This window comes from Lipotes vexillifer, unplaced genomic scaffold (assembly GCF_000442215.2).
Source record: "Lipotes vexillifer unplaced genomic scaffold, Lipotes_vexillifer_v1.1 scaffold175, whole genome shotgun sequence".
In the NCBI taxonomy this organism is placed as follows: Eukaryota; Metazoa; Chordata; class Mammalia; order Artiodactyla; family Lipotidae; genus Lipotes; species Lipotes vexillifer.
In genome coordinates, this window is record NW_006771329.1 from 1,034,960 (window position 1) to 1,057,342 (window position 22,383).

General features: G+C 35.1%; 1 protein-coding gene across 4 annotated transcripts in view; it reads right to left on the reverse strand.

Annotated features, from left to right (window-relative positions):
- Positions 1-22,383, reverse strand: part of EPHA5 (EPH receptor A5) — a 341,956-nt gene that overhangs the window by 310,896 nt on the left and 8,677 nt on the right. For all 4 annotated transcript variants that reach the window (XM_007446631.1, XM_007446630.1, XM_007446628.1 and 1 more), the window contains exon 2: positions 1,221-1,285. In XM_007446631.1, coding sequence (XP_007446693.1) covers positions 1,221-1,285 — 65 coding nt within the window. The remainder of the gene's footprint in view (positions 1-1,220; positions 1,286-22,383) is intronic.

The window sequence follows — 22,383 nt, forward strand, 5'->3', positions numbered from 1 at the left end:
TTTTATATATTTTATTTTTTATTATAAAAATCCATGTGTATTTTATTTTATTTTTTATTTTATATTGGAGTATAGTTCATTAACAATGTTGTGTTAGTTTCAGGTGTACAGCAAAGTGATTCAGTTATACATATACATGTAACTATTCTTTTTTAAATTATTTTCCCATTTAGGTTATTATAGACTATTGAGCAGAATTGGTTCAATAATGATGTTGGGTAGTTTTAGCTTGAAAATTAAAAAAATATTTAAATATTAAAGTCATTATATAATAAAAATATTCTATCAAAGTCTAGATTGTTTTCAATATAATAGTCATGCAATACAGTTAATGTTTTCTATGTAATACAATGATTTTATGTCACAATATTTTACTTATGTTTTCATTTTCCATCTGATAATATGGATGTGTTTTTAATTAAGTACGAGATAATGGAATACTTTTTATATAATCTATGTATTAAGATGTTAGTACTACAAATATATTAATAGGCATATTGTTAAAAAATGGCTTACCTAATATTCATCCCAAATAAGTTATGTTTAATGTACACCATAAAATAATTTACTAATAAAAAAACAATGGTTGATTATAAAAATCTTCCAATGGAGCATCTTTTCTGAAAGTTCTCAATAGAGAAAAATTCAAGAATTAAAAGAAAACCTTTGAATGATGAATAATCTGATAATCTGAGACATTTTCAATTTCAATGGCATTTAAAGGAATTTCTTATAATATTTTAATTCCCTAATGTAGTAAATTAAACACATAATAAATTGGTTCCAGTGTTTGATTCAACACTGTCACTGACACATGAACTTTTATTTCCTATTCAATATAAACAAGATAAGGGCAAATTAGCAGCAAATTTTTGTTTTTTTCTTAGCTCTTCTTTTATTTTTTTTAAGATAAACCAATTCTAAAAATGTGTTGGTTGCTTCAATCTGAAACTCTCCTGAATGCTGAAGAAACTTCACATTTCTTTACGGAGAAATATTCAGAGAGGAAAATAATATATTTGTTGGTCAGTCATAAAAATCTCTTCCCAATTTGCTTGCTTTTCCAAGTCAAAGCTAATTTGAAGTCTCCTCACTCCCCTTCACACACACCCCTCTTTTCTTAACATCAAATATGTCCAGAGAATTTACAACTATATGATATTTAAGATGATGTCTATTCAAGTAGTTTAAGTTGTAAGGAAAATTTCATAAAGGCTTACCCCATTTTTTGGAAAAGCAATCCATCCCAAGTCCCCCATGACAGTCCGTGAATCCAACAAATTCACTAAAAGAGAAAGAAAACAAAACTGAGTCAAATATACAAAAATATATCACTATTTTCATAGTGTTATTAAAAGCACATATTACATGCATAACTGAAAGTAAATTGAGCATTCATTATCATGAATACAAGAGTTATAATTTGAAGAAAACATTATTAGGATGCAAGAGAATAAGTGATTTTGAATAATTATTTGGAGAAAAATAACAGCAAAAGTATATAAACAAGTTATTACCCTAAGTGCCTTTTATTTTTGTGGTCAAACAGGAATAAAGGAAAAGAATTAATAAGAAAAAGAAAAAAAGGAAAGTTCCACAGAAAACCATGAGGACCATGTCCATTTTTTAAAGATGCTGGTTCTTGGGATTAAGCTGCAGCTGTAAAGTTGGGGCTAAATATACTCTATTTTCTTCTGGAAAGCTGTTATAAAGGCAATGAACAAACAATTTACATTAAACAACAATAAACTATGCCCAAGTTTGTGATATTAACCAAAATCCGTAATCCAAATTGCAAACTTAATTAAGAAATAAATCTATACACTCTTAACCAAGCCTAGGAAATGCAGCAGCTCTTAAGGTTGTTGCAATAGCTAAGTGCTCATTGCATTCCCAAAGATACTTTTTATTTATATATAACTATAGTCCAAAATGTGTTTTTTACAAAACTGTTAGCTACATTTTGAAAGGCAGAACTCAATTAGGGCTGGGTATCCTAACATATTAGTAACTCCCAAGATGGAAGTCCGAACATCATCATTGCAAAAGGAAGCAATGGAAGAGTATGCACATGCACATGCACCAACATTCGCACACTCACAAACTTGCACATACTCACATACAGATACATAGACACTCAGGGAGTTTATATTTCAACAGGTTCACCTACTGTCCCTCTGAAATTAAAGTAGTTTAAAAGTGTGCTAGGCAGACAGGCTGCCTAAAATCACACTAAGTTACAGACACCCCCAAACACACCACTGGATGCAGTCCTGCCCACCAGAAAGACAAAATCCAGCCTCATCCACCAGAACACAGGCATCAGTCCCCTCCACCAGGAAGCCTACACAACCCACTGAACCAACCTTACCCGCTGGGGGCAGACAAAAACAACAGCCTGCGGCAAAAACCTCCAGCCTGCGAAAAGGAGACCCCAAACACAGTAAGTTAAGCAAAATAAGACAGAGAAATATGCAGCAGTTGAAGGAGCAAGGTAAAAACCCACCAGATCAAACAAATGAAGAGGAAATAGGCAGTCTACCTGAAAAAGAATTCAGAGTAATGATAGTAAAGATGATCCAAAATCTTGGAAATAGAATGGAGAAAATATAAGAAACGTTTAACAAGGACCTAGAAGAACTAAAGAGAAAACAAATAATTATAAACAACACAATAAATGAAATTAAAAATTCTCTAGAAAGAATCAATGGCAGAATAACTGAAGCAGAACAACAGATAAGTGACCCAGAAGATAAAATAGTGGGAATAACTACCAGAGGGCAGAATAAAGAAAAAAGAATGAAAATAATTGAGCACAGTCTCAGAGACCTCAGAGACAATATTAAATGTACAAACATTTGAACTAAAGGGGTCCCAGAAGAAGAAGAGAAAGAGAAAGGGACTGAAAAATATTTGAAGAGATTATATTAGAGAAATATTTGAAGAGATTATTTGAAGAGAAAACGTCCCTGATAGGGGAAACGAAATAGTCAGTCAGGTCCAGGGAGCACAGAGAGTCCCATACAGGAGAAATCCAAGGAGAAACATACCAAGACACATATTAATCAAACTATCAAAAATTAAATACAAAGAAGAAATATTAAAAGGGAAAAGCAAGAAATAACATATAAGGGAATCCCCATAAGGTCAACAGCTGGTCTTTCAGAAGAAACTCTGCAAGCCAGAAGGGACTGGCAGGATATATTTAAAGTGATGAAAGGGAAAAACCTACAACCAAGATTACTCTATCCAGCAAGGATCTCATTCAGATTTGCTGGAGAAGTTAAAAACTTTACAGACAAGCAAAAGTTAAGAGAATTCAGCACCACCAAACCAGCTTTACAGCAAATACTAAAGGAACTTCTCTACGCAGGAAACACAGACAAGGAAAGACCTACAATAACACACCCAAAACAATTAAGAAAATGGTAATATGAACATATATATCAATAATTACCTTAAATGTAAATGGATTAAATGCTCCAACCAAAAGACACAGACTGGATGAATGGATACAAAAACATGACCCGTATATATGCTGTCTACATGAGACCCACTTCAGACCTAGGGACACAAACAGACTGAAAGTGGGGGATAAAAAAAGGTATTCCAGGCAAATGGAAATCAAAAGAAAGCTGGAGTAGCAATTTTCATAACAGGCAAAATAGACTTTATAATAAACACAATTACAAGAGACAAAGAAGGGCACTATATAATGATCAAGGGATCAATCCAAGAAGATAATACAACAACTGTAAATATTTATGCACCCAACATAAGAGCACCTCAATTCATAAGGCAAATGCTAACAGCCATAAAAGGGGAAATTGACAGTAACACAATCATAGTAAGGGACTTTAATACTGCAGTTTCACCAATGACAGATCAACCAAAATGAAAATAAATAAGGAAACAATATTTAAATGATACATTAAACAAGATGGACTTAATTGATATTTATAGGACATTCCATCCAAAAACAAAAGAATACACTTTCTTCTCAAGTGCTCATGGAACATTCTCCAGGATAAATCATTTCTTGGGTCACAAATCAAGCCTTGGTAAATTTAAGAAAATTAAAATCATATCAAGTATCTTTTCTGACCACAACGCTATGAGACTAGATATCAATTACAGGAAAAAATGTGTAAAAAATACAAACACATGGAGGCTAAACAATACACTACTAAGTAACCAAGAGATCACTCAAGGAATCAAAGAGGAACTCAAAACATACCTAGAAACAAATGACAATGAAAACAAAATGGCCCAAAACCTATGGGATGCAGCAAAAGCAGTTGTAAGAGGGAAGTTTACAGCCATACAATCCTACCTCAAGAAACAAGAAAAATCTCAAACACCTAACCTTATACCTAAAGAAATTAGAGAAAGAAGAAGAAAAAAAAAAACCCCAAAGTTAGCAGAAGAAATCATAAAGAATAGGTCAGAAAAAATGAAAAAGAAATGGAGAAAACAATAGCAAAGATCAATAAAACTAAAAGCTGGTTCTTTGAGAAGATAAACAAAATTGATAAACCATTAGCCAGACTCATCCAGAACAAAAGGAAAAGACTCAAATCAACAAAATTAGAAATGATAAAGAAGTAACTGACACTGCAGAAATACAAAGGATCATGAGACATTACTATAAACAACTATATGCCAATAAAGTGGAAAACCTGGAAGAAATGGACAAATTCTTAGAAAAGCACAACCTTCCAAGATTGAACCAGGAAGAAATAGAAAATATAAACAGACCAATCACAAGCACTGAAATTGAAACTGTGATTAGAAATCTTCCAACAAAAAAAAGCCCGGGACCAGAGGGCTTCACAGGTGAATTCTATCAAACATTTAGAGAAAAGCTAACACCTATCACATGGCCATCATCAAAAAATCTACAAATTATAAATGCTGGAGAGGGTGTGGAGAAAAGGGAACCCTATTGCATTCTTGGTGGGAGTGTAAATTGATATAGCCACTATGGAGAACAGTATGGAGGTTCCTTAAAAAATGAAAAATAGAACTACCATATGACACAGCAATCCCACTACTGGGTATATACCCTGAGAAAACCATAATTCAAAAAGAGTCATGTACCACAATGTTCATTGCAGCTCTATTTACAATAGCTAGGACATGGAAGCAACCTAAGTGTCCATCGACAGATGAATGGATAAAGAAGATGTGGCACATATATACAATGGAATATTACTCAGCCATAAAAAGAAATGAAGTTGAGTTATTTGTAGTGAGGTGCATGGACCTAGAGTCTGTCATACAGAGTGAAGTAAGTCAGAAAGAGAAAAACAAATACCATATGCTAACACATATATATGGAATAAAAAAAAAAAATGGTTCTGAAGAACCTAGGGGCAGGACAGGAATAAAGACGCAGATGTAGAGAATGGACTTGAGGACACGGGGAGGGGGAAGGTAAGCTGGGACAAAGTGAGAGAGTGACATGGACATATATACACTACCAAATGTAAAATCAATAGCTAGTGGGAAGCAGCCGCATAGCACAGGGAGATCAGCTCAGTGCTTTGTGTCCACCTAGAGGGGTGGGATAGGGAGGGTGGGAGGGAGATGCAAGAGGGAGGGGATATGGGGATATATGTATACATAGAGCTGATTCACTCTGTTATAAAGCAGAAACTAACACACCATTGTAAAGCAATTATACTCCAATAAAGATGTTAAAAAAAAAGGTGCTATGTAGTCAAAATGCTTTAGACCTAGATCATAGACCATTATCTTTCAAATATATTATGCCTAAACCAAATGGATCTACCTGGAGTGCTGTGCAGCTGAACCACTGTGAATGAGCATGGTATTTGGACCCAAAAGGGAAACGACTGGGTTAACCCTCGTCAGAGGTACTGAAGCTTTCTCAAACTACATTCAAGATTCAGTATCTTGAAATGCCTGCAATTCTAAAAAGATGGTTGGATCTGCAAGTGTAAGACTAGGGTACTAAAGGTTTAACCTTAGATAGGCTGAGAAGTGTGTAAAACTTCTACAAGAGAACGTACTCTGAAATTATTATGATCAAGGAAATCAGGATCACAACTGAAACAGACATTTTTGGCATGCTATGGAAATTATGTGCATTTAACCCTTATTATCCATCATTTTATTTCATACCATATATGCAAACATACATATCTTACACACTAAAGTAACAGTCTATATTAAAACTATTAATATGAAAATAAATCAAAAACTTTAAAATCTTAGAAAACACAGATATATACTCAATACTGTAACCTACCCATAAACTTGTCTATTTTCCTCATTAAGTTCTGAGCTCTTTAACTATAAAAATATATGCCTACAGGGGCTTTCCTGGTGGCGCAGTGGTTGAGAGTCCGCCTGTCGATGCAGGGGACACAGGTTCATGTCCCGGTCCGGGATGATCCCACATGCCGCAGAGCAGCTGGGCCTGTGAGCCATGGCCGCTGAGCCTGTGTGTCCGGAGCCTGTGCCTCGCAAAGGGAGAGGCCACAACAGTGAGAGGCCCGTGTACAGCAAAAAAAAAAATATATATATATATATATATATGCCTACAGAATGTTTGTATCAACTTTAGCCTACATACAGCATGTTGGCTTTAGGGAATAAAACAATAAATGATATGTGGAATTATCATTTTTTAAAGGAAACTGACCTAACTCAAAAACTATTGTTTTAAAACAGCAAAAACCAAAAACAAACAGACCAAAACTATTTCACTACCCACTAACCTTGCAAATCCTCGAGTAGTCCACTAAATTTAATTTTTCAGGTAGATCCATACTCTTTTCTTTTTACGCTACTGTTGGCTCTTCTGGTTTCTATGGGAATAAGGCTACATTAAACTTAAATGTCCTTGTCCTCATTTTAGATTTTCTGGGGCACTAGGTCTGTGTCTAGACATGACTAAATATCAGGGGAGTGCAGAACCTAAATCCTTCTGTTTATTCATCTTTATGATTCATTTTACTCACCTTTGATATTGAGCAGTGGCATATCTGTGTGGACTAGATAAAGTAGAGAAAATGAGCAAACTAAAGGCCTTCTGCTACGATGGCAGTCAAATTGAACTTAATCCTGTGGTGGCAAAGTGATGTGCATAGGAATTCTAGGAATTCATAACTAGCCTGCCATGAGAAACACAGCATTCCTTGTAGACTTCTTAATAATATGTGCATCTTGAAATATTCATTATTATCAACAGAATTCCAGATGTCTTTCAAAAATTTAATTGCCCTCATTTGAATTAACTTTAATTAAAATTACTATTTTTACTCTTCGTGGCTTAGAAAATGTGTAAGTGTGAAAGTAAATGAAAATACTAGCTTCACTATTTTTACAATTTATTGGGAGTTTCCTGTATTGGAATACATTACTGAACACATGGAAATAACTACAATAGGAATGTATATCATCTTTCTTTTGATGATCTTGTCAAAAGATTTTCTTCAGGTAAACAGATTAGGAGTTTTATAGGAAATACATGCATGTCACTTTTCCATACTGCCTAAAATTGCTTTCCTCCTAGAAGATGATTTCATAACATTCACAGTGCAAAGCAGATATTTACATATACGATTACTGACTTGGAAATTGAGGAAAAAAAGAGAAAAATTAGGTGTTTTAGGTAATTACCTGCAGATTACTACTTTATAATTTTGTTCATGTAATGCAGAGTAAATTGGGATTTGATGCCTCAGGAAAAATAACTATCTAAAATTATATCTACATAAAATTAGATATACAGATAGCTACAGATAAGAGTAAGAGAGCTTTCTTATACCTCCAAGTGTTGCACATGCTGCTCTATCTATCTCAAATACCCTTCTCCCTTTGTGAACCGCTAACTCTTCATTTGTACTTCAAAACATATTTCAGAAACTGTCTTCCCCAGGAAACCATCTCTGATTCTCCTTTTCCTAAATGTGGGTAAGGTAGTATTACTGAATATTTTACTAACACCCAATTCTTATATACAAAACATGGATTACATAGAATTGTATTGTTCCCCTAAAAGAACACTATGTTTGACTCATGCCTATGAACCTAGCCTGCATTCAGAACAGCTGAATAGCTGTTTGTCGTTTTTATGAATGAATCATTTGGTCAGTAGACAGATCAGTAGGGTGTGGCTGAATCAACACACACCAGTAGTTCTCAACATGGGCATCTGATAATGTCTGGAGACATTTTTGATCGTCAAAACTGGGAAGTAGGGGAATATCTGCTACTGGCATCTCATGGGAAGAAGCCAGGCATGCAACTGACTAAACATCCTTCAGTGAACAGCAAAACTTGTTCCACCCCACAGGAAAGAATTATGTGGCTCAAATTTCACCGGTGCCAAATCTCAGAAACCCTGGTATACACCTATGATGCTTCCAGAAAATCTCTACTTCCACAATTCCTTGCACAATGCATCAGTAGCATGATCATCATTAATAGAAGTTAATACATTTGGAAGCATTCCTTATGAATGAAAATACTACTCCTATTTAAGGAAATGAAAGTAACAAAAATTGACATCTTATTTAGAGAAAACAGAGTATTCTGAATACCCAACACCCATAAATTATTTTTAGTAACCAATGTAACTATTATTACAAGTGTAGTCATTTATGCTCTAATAATTTCTCAACATGCATGATGGTATGCATGAAAAAGCTTTATGCCACTGATATTATCAATGCTTCCATTCCCCCCATTACTTAAGCTACTAACATAAAAACCGGTTTAGACATAGCGTATATATAAATGTGAATTTTCAGAATTTCCTTTTCTAATTTCATTACTGAATTTATTAAAAGGTGGTTTGGCAGTAATGCAGCACAGTCACTAAGTATCTTCTGTGCTACAATTACAGTAATTAAATTGTTCTGAACAGTATATATGCTTGTTGTAAATTGCAATGGATACACAATGAGTATTGATCTTCATTGTACAACTTAATTAAAACTTGTCCGGGAGAAGCCACTAATGAATATAATTAGAGGAAATGTTTGATACCACAGTTACTCTGAAAGACATTAATTAGATATCAGAAATTTTATGGAAAATGTTTTTATTCTATTATTTATATTTTAAAATAAAGCCATACCATTAAACTGAGAGACAGCCTTCAAGGTCATTTTCCCTCAGCCATTCTATAATTACAATGATGATGGGCATATTGGTTGGTAATCTAATCATTAATTTAGAAGACTGATTCTCCAGGAGAAATAACTCTGTAGAGGTCAATGAGTATTTAGTCTATTGCAAATTCCTAAAGTTAACATAGGAAAAACAATGACTCACAAATACAGGAACTTTTTAATAAGTAAAAATCAGTTAACTGCCTAACCAAATAACAATTATAATAGAAACTAATTCAAACTAATCTTAAGTATGTCTTAATTTTATTACTACATACTAATAAATTTAATGCTTTCTTGAACAAACAGAGAAAAGCTTTTAAAATTTTACTTTCAGAAAAGCCAGAGAGTTGCTAACTCATTCTTTTTGTTAGGATTCAAGAAGGACAAAGGGAGGGCAGAATGAGTAAAATGGAATATGCACAAAAAGACTCCTAAGCCTTCAACTTCAAACATTCTAAAAATTAAAGAGTAATTGGAGTTAATTATTCAAATATGCTCTTTAATGGTTATAACTTTCAAATATTCGTAACTTGCTGTGTATCCCTCTGACTCCATCGCTTCCTCCCTAACATCTTGCTAATATTAGGCAAAAAAATGTTATTGGATTTTCCAGGAAAATGATGCATTGGGATGAATGTGTTTTGAGACTTTGAAGAGTCAAAAGACAGCTGAAGGCGCGAGGTCCCACCACCATCAGTGGGTAATGCCTGGAAAGAATGTGTGATCCTTGATGACATGAAGGTAAAGGAGACCCAAAAGGCATATTTGTAATTTTACATTGTTTCTGTTTTTCCCATGATCTTCACATTAACACACAAACACAATTATAATGGTAGTCAGACCTCCACCACAGTGTGAAGAGAGAATACTTTGGATTAGTAGCAGATAAGATGGCATTCTCTCTCTCTAAAGGCATTGGACCAAAGTCCAATTGAATACAGTCGAGTTTTGATGTTTGCCTGCTTATTGATTTCCATTTAACAATACCAGAAAAGCTACTGGATTCAATTACAGCACACGTTTAACTAATCTGTGGGACTAAACCCCAGATATACAGCTGTCCAGCCTCTCTCCATAGTCTCAATCAGCACAGATGTGATTTCTTGCTTCTGGGCTAAATTTTATAATGAGACAACTGCTGCAGGGAACAAAGAACAGTTGGCAACAAGAGTGCAGAGAAAGAAGACATGTGTTTCACATTGGAAAACTAAATTTGTACATTTGGTAAGAATTATGTTTTAGGTTTAGGGGTGTTACATAGATTTCTGTCGACTTTGCTTGAAAGCAAGAATCTATAACCAACTGTATTTCAAAAATGAATGGGAGAGTATTTATTTCTTTTGTAATTCTGAGCAACATAACTGTACAGCCTTTTTTTAGAAAAAAAAGGAAGAATATTAGGAAGCAAACTTATTCAGTGTTTACTATGTGTCAGGTCTACCAGGCAATTTATATATATTCTTTCATTTAACGATCCCAGCAAACCTAGAGGATCAACACAACATTGACAGTTTGCAGTATCATTCAGAGCCCCAGCAGGGAAATCAAGGAAGGAAAAAAACATGAGGCAATACCTGAAGCCTTCATGACAGACCACAAGCCTTGCTTATGGTTTTTCCCATAACCAAGTCCCGCACTTAAGAGCCTAGACATCATCAAATACCTTGATTACAGCAACCTATCTCCCCAGGGCATCCAAAGGCCAAGAAGTAAACCCTAATCATGAATGAATCTACTTTATTTGTACATGAACCATGGCTGTCAAACACTGCCTGTGGAAAATCTCACCAATCTAAAAGATTGGTTCTAAAAATTGTGATAATCACGTAGCTCTGAGTTCCTAATTTTTCTTATGTTTTGGTAGCATATGATCATGACCCCCATAGACACTCTCTCTTATCTTTCATCTTCAGTGACAATGCATTTCTGTGGTTTTCTTTAACCTCTCTGGCTATGTGTTTCCATTATAAGCTACTCTTCCTCTACCAACTCTTCAAACCTTGGCTTTGATCAATACTCTATTTTTGTAGACTGTCTTCACTTATCACTCTATACCAACGATTCTTGACTAGGACTTAAAATGGGAATAAAAAAAAAGAATCTTTCAAAAGAACAAATGTTTAGCACCAGTCCATTCATACTGAATCAGACTATTTAGGATGGAGAATGGCTAGGATATTTAACTTTTGTTTGTTAGTTGATTGGTTTTAGAGGTGATATTAGCACATACCCCCTATGTAAGAACCCCTGTAGAGGAGCTCATGAACTTCCAAGTCTTCAGTTGTAATGTAAATATTAATAACTCCCCAAATCCATATATTTTGTCCATCTCTCTCTCTTGAAATTCCAATCAACTTATAGAACTGTCTGCTATTTACTAACACATTCATGACTTGCAGTCATTTCAAATTCAACCTGTAGCAAAGTGAACAAAGTATCTTCCTTGTACAAAAAAAATCCTCCTCCTATGTTCCCTATCTCAGTGAATGCAATGTCACAGAACCAGTTGTTCCATCCAGAAGTCTGTGAGTCACCTTTGTCTTCCTTCACCTTTACCCCCTACATTGAATCAGTAACCAAATTCCACCAGTTCTAACTCTATTCTGTATATAACTCTCTGAACTGCCTTCTCTGTTTCATTCCACAGCAGAACCAGTCCAGTCAAATCTGTGCCATAATTTTTAACTTGAAAAATCTCCTAACTGGTTTCTCAGTACAGAGGCATGATCCCTGAAAATGTCTACAACACACTGCATCCAGAAAGACCTTTCTAAGCCACCAATGTGGTCACGTCACCTCCTTACTTCAAACCTTGTAGTTGTGTCTTGTTTTTAATATAAGTTCTTCCAGAAAAATTGGTCTCTATTTTCTTCTCTAGTTTCATTCAGGCTTTTCCCTCCTTCTTTTTCCACAATTTAGCAATGCTGAACTTATCTCAGTTCCAATTATGTGGTCTTAACTATTGTTTCAGTTCTGTCCAATGAGCTGTGAAGGTGATCTGCAAAGGAAAGGAGTTTTTATGAAGAAAACAGTAGAAAAGGAAACTCCTGGATGCCTTGAAAGTTGCTGGGTATGAGTATATTTCCTGGAACTGATGCAGCCATCTAGAGCAAATAAGGAGAATCAGCAGGAGAGCAAAGCTTATAGATTAGGGTTGGCAGAGTGAAGGGATGAGAAGTATTTGATTCAAAATTGTATCACAGAGTTGCTAATCCACCTAAATTTGAAACTTGCCTCTCTTAGGACTTCCTGTTATATGGGAAATAATCAGATTTGTTGCTTAATCTAGTGGGAAGTGATCTGCTATTTGCAGAGGAAGACATCCTAACAGATACAACTGCTAAGTGGCAGAATTTGAAGGCAGACTTTAGTCTCTCTTATGCCAGAAGTCTGTTCTTCTTCTATCATGTCTCGATACTTCCCATTTAAAGATTTTTTTTTAATTATTTTTTTATTTATTTTGGCTGTGCTGGGTCTTCGTTTCTGTGCGAGGGCTTTCTCTAGTTGTGGCAAGTGGGGGCCACTCTTCATCACGGTATGCGGGCCTCTCACTATCGCAGCCTCTCTTACTCCAGAGGCGCAGGCTCAGTAGTTGTGGCTCACGGGACTAGTTGCTCCACGGCATGTGGGATCCTCCCAGACCAGGGCTCAAACCTGTGTCCCCTGCATTAGCAGGCAGATTCTCAACCACTGCACCACCAGGGAAGCCCCATTTAAAGATATTTGACTTAAAGTATTCCAATGACATTTCAAATTGAGTTACTTACACCATCATATTAGTTATTTTTGAAGTGATAAGTGATATCAAAGATAGATGATTTTTGTTGTCTCTTTCAATCTTATTACTCACATTGTTGACTATGAGCAACCACTGCCTTTAATTGTTTGTTTCAAAATACATTCACCTCTGCTCATTTTGTTCTTTTTGTCTCTTTTTTTCCATTTTGTTACAAAATATTTTTCATCATCATAAACAAAGAAGTTTTAGCCACTGCTCTTTGAAAAGTAAGCAGTAGCATAGTCATACTATGAAGCATACAACTCTGAAGGAAGCAAAAATCAATCAGAAATGTATGCTAAAGATTTTGAATTGTTAATATACTCTAAAACTGTAAACTCATGGAGATGGCAAAGAGGGATTGAGAATTCGAATCCACTGGTTAGTCTATACAGAGTGTTTAGGCAAAGGTAACTCTGAAGTCTACTGAGTGAAATTATAACTAATGAGCAGTCTGCTCCTCACAGGACACACCGCATGAAAAGAGCAAAAACATGGTTTTCATGGCTACCTTGTCAGGTGTGGTAACCAAACTTGTCTAGTTTTACATATTGTTTTTATTCTAAAAAGAAAAATCAAAATTAGATGACATAATGGGCTTGAAAATTGTCATATTACAGAATATGCTCACTCACTTCCTGTTCACCACTCTACAATGTATGTAGATAGTATATGAAGCTCTTCCTTGCAAAACAGTGCAAATCCTCAACATTTGAAATAAATGTGCATATTCACAATTCACTTTGAGAATAGTTCACTGCACAGAGAATATTCATCAGTCCTATGGTTCTGGTTTGCTACTGTGTGAGCTTGTGGAAGTAATTTTATTTTGAGGGCCTCTAATCTCATATTTGTAATATCAGTGATTAAGACTAATAAATTTATGTGTATCTGTAGTCAATACACACTATATCACTTAATCCTAACAATGATCCTTTGGTATATTATTTTCCCCACATTACAGATAAGGAAATTGAGGTTGAGAAAAGCTAAACACGGCAGTGGTCTAAGGTCATGGAGCTGATAAGCATAAAACCAAAATCTAAATCCAAGTCTATCTAACTCCAAAGCTCTTTCTCTTGCTTCTATATCACACTTGCCCCAATATCAGACTTACTGAATCCAAAGGTTCCCTCCTTTGAGACTCTTAATTTCTGCATATCAAGGAGTTTTACTAAATCAATGAATTTTGAATAACATGTTACAGAAGCCAGCATCTCCCATAATGATCTAGTAGTACTCTATATAAAATGGAAATCCTCAGATCTATTAATCTAAACAGAGCAGATACTAGTTTTTCCTAGAGAAATCAAAATTTAGTATCAAATTTCCAACAGTAAGTTACTAGATCTCAGAAAGCAAAAGGGTAACTCTTATTTTTTTATTTTATTATTCATTATGCTTTAATAAGCATGCTAACTGGGGCAAATCAGGGTATAAGTTTGTCAAAATATACTTTGTCCTTAGATGTCAAAAAGCACATCAAAATAGAAATGGGAAATGTATGCAAAGCTGATTCTTCATTTGGAATGAATCCTTACCCCAGTCCCTAATTACCCCTAATGTTTGACTGAAATATACCAAACTGCAAAACAACCTATATAATAATTAGCTTTCCAGCCTTCAGGGTAGGATATAATGATGATTAGATCTGAACATGCACTAAAACAGACAGAAACTTGCACAATTTCACAGTCTGTATTTTAAGGTGATGGCATTTCCAAAAAAGCACTAACAACTGTGTGGCCCAGTAGCCCTTATTGTGAAATGAGAAGTGACCCAAATTTCTGTTAGCAACTGCAGTCATTATCCCATGTCAGTCTTGTGGCTTAATTAAAACTGAATTCTGATGTAAACCCTACAAAATGGCTTTGTTATCTAAAATGGAAAAAATATATGTATATATTACAAGAAGTCCTTGGATAACAATTTGCCATCAAAAGCTAGTCAAAATATAAAGCAATGTTGACAGAAGTATAAATAAATATTGTGCCCAATAATTTTAGGTGGCTGAACATAAACATTTTAGTACCCAGCTCTAATTATCCATTTCAAAATAACTAGCAAGATTCATGACAGCAGCAAAGTAATTTTAAGTCATTTTTTAGAAATACAATAAATTATGTATCTTTATAAGATTGATGATCTAGTAGCAATCATTTTTGCCTAGTTAACCTGGTACCTAAAATATATTTTTGGTCAAAATATAACCCCACTAGTTGGCTACTTCTCCTTTTACAATGTGTATAAAGGAAAAGAAAAAAAAAGAAAATAAAGTAAAATAAAACAAGATAAAATAAAAGTATTTTCTCTTTTCAGTAGTATTGTATCAGATGCTATTTTATGCCCATTTAATTACTAACATCCTTTCTCCTTCCTTCATATCAGAATCTCACTCGTGTTTAGAGGGGCAACGTGCCCAGCACCAGACAATGGTTCATAACTGGCCTTACTAAATAATGATCATTATGTTTCTATAATCTTAGCCTCCACTGAACTGGGGGCCCTTGTTACATAGGTCTGAAATCTCCTTGTCAGCTTCTGGGAAAGTTTTGCTGTCCTAGCTGAAGGAATAGTGCAGCTGACATGATTCTTGGCTCTTCTCTTTCCCTTCTTCTTGGTCTTAACTGTGCAACCAGGAGGCAATAGGCTTGAAAGTTAAGGCCAAAAAAGTCACAGTGATTCCTATCCTGACATCATTAAGCCACTGAACCCAAACCACCAGACATCTATCCTGAAACTTCTTTCTCAAACATTCTTTTAACCCCTCTACATTGTAAGTCACTGTTGGATAGTTTTTCTATTATCTTCAACCTAATAAATTACATGTAATACAAACAGTATATAAAAAGGAGAAAGTCTAGCTCACTGCTTTAACTTCTATTACAGTTCTATGGACACTTGCAGTGAATGAGCATTCATTCGTTCAACAAATGTTTATTAAGCATCTACTTAAGTACCAAGAATTGCTCTAGGCCTTGGGGATGCATCAGTGCATAAAATAGGAAGTATCCTGCTGATTGTTCAACCTTCCAATTGCTTAGCTCTAAGAGTAGACACTTGCTTGAATTTGCATTACCTGTGAAATAATCCTTCTGTGTCCCCCAAGTCAGACTCTCTTAGGGTATAATTATCTGAATTAACATTTGACACTCAGGGATATATGGGAACACATTCAAAATGAAGATAATATTATTTAGGAATATAAAGGGGAGATATTAATCAAAGCATACTCTTTGAGGATCAGTTCTGATATCAATGGCTCTATCATTGACTACATATCAAACCATAGTTAGAATAATTTTGGATTTTGACATTTGTTTTTACAATTCTCTAACATTTTGTATGTCCTTATTGTACATAGTGTTATCTGATAATAATATACATTACCTTTAGCCTTAGCACGTTTTCATATTCTCCTTGAGATTAATAATAGAAAACACATATAGTTTTATATATATATATATATATATATATATATATGTACTTTTAGAATATATATTCTAAAAGTACAGATTCCCAGGTTCTAAACTTACAGATTTCCACAGGACTTGCTTTAATGAATTTTGACTCAGTGAGTATAGGAGGCGCCAGGCATGGCATATTTAACCATGTTTTGAGGTTGGCTCTGATGAGTGCCTCTGGGTTAGGAACCACTGGTTCAAAGTAAACTTTACTAGATATTATAATTTATTTTTTAGCTAGATTGTTACAAAGCTACAAGTCAGGATCATAGCACACGGATCTTCTATAAAACATTCCTTTTATATTTTAACACAGTGGTTTTCACACTGAGCCCACAATGGCCCCTGTGGCTCTAAAGAGATATCTCAGAGGCACAAGCAGATGAAGGGAGCAAGGAGGTAAAGACAGAGCCAGGAAGCCCAATAACTCTGTTGTTATCTGCTTCATGTATTGGGCTTCCACAGTGATGAGAGGAATTAGAGGTTCTGAAACTTAAAAAAAAAAGAAATTTGAAAACCATTTTTAACATTTTGTCCTTGGCTTTCAACAGTGACTTACATAAGAACCTATTAGTTGGTCACAGTGTTGTTTGTGTTTGAACAATGCCATGAATAATAATTCTTACCAATTTTCAAAATACACAAAACTGATTTTCATCTAATAGGTTCTGACAGGTTTTCTGTCAGGAAATGAGAACTGTGTAAATCAAAGCTTATACTTAAGTTTTCTATTCAATTGCTTTAGCATTAATAATAGTGAGATTTTCTTGATATAAATTTTCCATGTCCCCATACACTTTGCTTATGTTATTCTTATATTAATTGATTTTCTTATGAACATGTGGTTTTGTAACAAAACATGATTCCTTCCTTGAACAACTGTATATGTAAATAAAATACAAATCATAATACCTAAATACATTTAAATAAATATAATCTCTAGATAGTGGGTGCAACCAAGAGCTTCTGCATCAAACACACCTGGTTCCTAACCTATCAATTTATTTGTTGTGCAACCCAGTGCAATTTACTTAATTTCTCCCCAGCCCCATCTCCCGCTAGTAAACTGAAATAATATCCAGCTCACAGGGTTATTGTGAGAATTAAAGGAGATTATGCGGTAATAGTTTTCAGAGCAGTTATCACTATTATCCCTCCCATCTAGAAGAAAAATTCAGTTCAAAGAATTCTTAGCTCAGTAGAATACAATATTAACCCACTGACACTTCTCATATATTTGTTAGAATTTGTTAGAATAAAAATATGTTCAAAAGGGATAGTTAATTAAATATACTAACCAGACACTGGGTAGAATTAAACACACTAACCAGACATTAACCAAGCTGTACTTAAAAAGCCATTCATCATTACATTTTAAACTTTATTCTTTATAAATCTATTTTTTAATGTTACTCTGTTCACATGGTTGATGATATCCATTTTCCTGCTCCTTTCCCTGCATTATTAAGAATTCCTACCAAGTTGTAAATCTAAAGTGCTTCATAAAGTAAGTGACAGTCTAAATTATCCAGGAAATCTAGAACAAATGAAAGAGTAAATCCATCCCCTCCCCAGAAATTTAAGCCATTAAGAAACAGATGTTTTATATTAATTGTTTTTCTAGAGATAAAATTAAGTCATGCTTAAAACAGAAAAAAGTATTTTATGTTGGCTGATTGTGGCTCAAGTCATGAATTCTGAGAACTTATCATATGAAAGAGGGGGAAAAACAGTAGTTGATTAAATCACAAAAAGATAGTGACCACAGGATATATTCTATTTATTTCCTAGTGGTTTGGCAAACTTCAGTAGAACTTTCATTGATACTTTTGTTAAATCTAAAATAAAGTATTTTACTGCCAAATTTCTTGGTATTAATTTGTTTTGGTGGGCAAATCATACACTCTTTTAGTTGGCAAAATCTCCGTTTAGAAAAGACTCTATAATACCAGAGATTCTAAACTCTATTAGTTATGAATTTAGGACAAAAGCTACATAGGCTCTACCAGGAAAAACAGTAATGTGGTGAGACTGGGTGTGTTTAAAAGCAGAAACAAAACGTTACTTAATATAACTTATTCCTTAAAAGTAAATTTACAGGGCATAACAAAGTTCACTGATACATACGGAATATCAGGTATTGGGGTTACAGACAAAGCTTTCTTCATACTGATGCATTTGGTAAATGCAAAAACAGAAAACCTGCCAGTTTTCTTGGAATCAACTTGCTTTAGTTGGCAAATCATACCAAATAACTCTTAGTAGGGATGTCTCAGTTCAGAAGAGAGTTTTTTCTCTGGTTAACCTTTATTTTTTACGGCGATTTCTATTCTTATCAAATTATCAGAAATGTATAAACAAGGGAAAACTTGATTCCAGCCCAGCGTGATATGCTACACACGGAAAAAGAATGGGGACAGAATATTGGGAAAATTGGGGAGGGCTCTTACCCTGTATAACTTAGGCATAAAGATCAAGGTAACCTAGGTGCAGGAAGGAGCTGAGGGTTTCCTATTGAGCACCCAGAATCCAACTGTGCTGAGAGAAGGGCTCCCCCACAGAAGCATGGAGTGCAGACGTGGAGGGAAGCAGCAGGAGAGGTGGGCCTGGAGCAAATCACTGAGTGCTTTGTACTCTGGCTCAAGGAATTTAGATTTTATCCTGAGGGCACTGGAGAGCCATTGAAGGGTTTACCCAGGGAGTAAACAAGGGCTGCTTGAGCAACTGAACTGAAGTCAAGTGCTTTTCTTGTGGTATTTCCATATACAATAAATATTAGACAGTACTCACTAACTAATGTCGATTAGACCCTGCTAAATGTCAGAGTGCCAACCCACACTACTTTTTAGCATGTGGACTATTTAACACTTATATAATGCTTCCTGTGTACCAGAACTTTTACAAAACACTTTATTGATATGAACCTAATCTTTACAACCCCAAACTAGGAATATTCCCATTTTACAGAAAAGAATGCATAGACACAAGGAGGTTTTCTAGCTTTCAGGGTTTTCAAGTTCACACAACTCTAAGTGGTTCAGCCAGACCCCAGAGCCTGTGCTCTTACCACTCTGCCTCACCACCTCCTAAAGTGGAACGCTGATTCTGCAATCATGAGACTTTGGCTTTGAAACCAGTTCTGATTTTTTACTAGACCAAATTTTCTTGTTTCAGTTCCTTTGTTTATAGCAATGATTTGTCTAACCTACCCTACAGGTTTTTGAGATTCTCATGGAATAAGGTAGGTTAGCACATTTTGTAAACTACAAAGCATTTTAATAACATAAGCTACATAAAAGTGATTATAAAATATTTAATATTGCCATGTATATAAAGAGGGAAAAAAAGCACCCAAGAAGTTGCCTTGGATAGGAGACTAAAGGTGAATACATTTTCCACTCAACCCACTGAACGTTTCAGTACCTTCACTTGTTACAAAAAGTAGTGTTGCCTAAAAATTATAATGTCATGAGTTTAAGGCAAAACTTTATCTCAAAACTGCCCTCTCTTTCCAACAGAGCAAGGTGTAGTGATCAGCCACAAACAGCACTTCGCCGGAAGAGTTTCTGAACGGGATTACAGGTATACACAGCTAGGTCTAGCGTGTAGCCTGGGCTAGAGATTGAGAACTGGGCTGCTTATACATGAAAGTAACAGAAAACAACTTAAAAACTAAAAAATACATGGCCTAAAATTAAAAAGACATAATGTGGAGGAAGAGATCTTGCCTTGTGCTAGTGGGCAATGAAGAGGGGAGATGTCAACATGGGGCTCAATCAGTGTGTAAAAGCCCAATGACAAGAAGCGGATCAAGTATTTAGTGAGAAGGGGAAAAAAAAAATTAGAGGTATGAGTGAACATGAGAACAAATATCTTCAGGACTCCACATGAATTTTTGTATGCACTTTAACCGTACTTCCCACTGTCTGTGGAATGAGCCATTATTTGGATGGTGAGGGCAAGAATGACTGTGGACATCTGAAGGACTTTAGTCAACAGTCTCCCCTTGTATAGAAGAGTTGAAAAGAGCAGTGCTGGAGTCAGAATGCCTGGGCTTGAATGCAGATTTCTACCACTTTTGGATGGGTAACCTTGGGCAAGTTATTTAACTGTTCTCTGCCTCAGTTTCCTCATGTGTAAAATAGGAATAATATATAATAATAATAATACATATTTCCTAGGCTTGTTTTGAGGAAAATGAATCAGTATACATGTAAACCGCTTAATGTTTGGCATGTGGTATATCAGCAATGAATGTTAGCTATAATTATTGTATACAGGTGGGTATACTCATGCACGCAGATACACACATACATTTCACAAGCAGATCTAAATACAATACATTCTAAACTTCCTTATACCTGTTTATGTTACCTACATAAAAAAGATAAGCTTTCACAGAATTGTATTAAAACCTTTCTAAAAATGTAAAAGCTCAGTTATATTTCCAAGTAATATTTTAAAATCTGAACATAACTGAGCAGATGAGAAAATCGTATACTTTAAACCAAAACAGAGGTGTCGAACTATAGTGTCAGACATATGTTTCAGGAAACTTCTAAGGATTTAATTCTCCCAATTATCCACTTTCATAGCACCATAAAGGTCATTTAAATATATATATTATATATTATATTAAATACATATATATAAGACTTACTATGCCAGTACTAAATATCCAAAACATTTGAAATATCTCTTGATATGTTTTGTGGCTAATAAGAAACTTCTGACCCCTCCTTGGGGCATAATGAGATAAAAGGCAAAATTTACAACCCATGATCCTTGTACTGATGATTTTCCCTTTATTTCCTAATCAAATCCCAGTATTCAATATTAAATAATTAGGAAACCAGCAAGAAAATAGGACAACATCACATGGTTGATTTTTATCTTTGATTGCTCTATGGAAAATTTGCGAATGCAATTCTTTTTGTTAGATTATTTTCCTGTCCCAGATTCCCTTTGATCATCCAATGCAAGGAAGACAATAACCTGTGATTCTGAAAGCTTATCTCAGATATCCCACATTTGGTGTGGAGAAACCCCAAGGACTAACATTTGTTGGATACCTGTTTTGCTCTAGGAATTTTACTAAGCAACATACATACTCTGCACATTATTTTATTTTCACAGCAATGCTATGAGTGTGTGTTAACACTTAATTTTAACTATGTGGAATCTGAGGTGGATGGTTCAAGAACACATCACTCACATATAGCAGGGCTCACTTCATGGTCTTTACATGTTCCCATTTTGCACTACCCAGTTAGAGGCAGTTATCGCAAAGTTAATTAAAATTAAGCTACAGGGCCCTTAATGACATGGGTCACTTCCATGCCACTAAGGCACCAGCAAAGTGTTCACTAAGTCCGTATTTCTGCTACACTTGCAAAACTAAAATTTTTTTGTACTCCTTTCCTTAAGGATGATTCCTCACATAGTGTAAACTTAAATCCACAAAACTGCTGCTCCCGATGCTTCCTTGTATCCTAGTCCTTACCTGGCAAGAGAAGCATTAACATACATGGACTTTGCAGAGCTCTAACCAGCCACACTCCCACAACTTACAATTAGAAAATTATCTCATTTTGATTGTTCTCCACAACAAGTATGTGAAGTATTACCATGCTACAGATACAAGAACTGAGGCTAAAAAAATAACACAGTGAGTGTCCACAGAATTCAGAGGTAGTAAATGATGGAGATTAGAAAAAAGGAAAGAAAACAAAACAAAACAGAAACAAAAAAAACCTCCACAAAATACAAAAAATCAAAAACACAAAACAAAACAAGACTACTTTCTTTCTGAATTTCAAAGCCAGAAGTTTGGATTTGATTTTTCTTTTCTCTTACTTCTCTGTAATTCCATACCAGAAATCCTTTCCCTGCCTCGTTTTGCAGGCTTGAATCAAAAAACAGTGGCTCCGGGCTTCCCTGGTGGCGCGGTGGTTGAGAGTCCGCCTGCCGATGCAGGGTACACGGGTTCGTG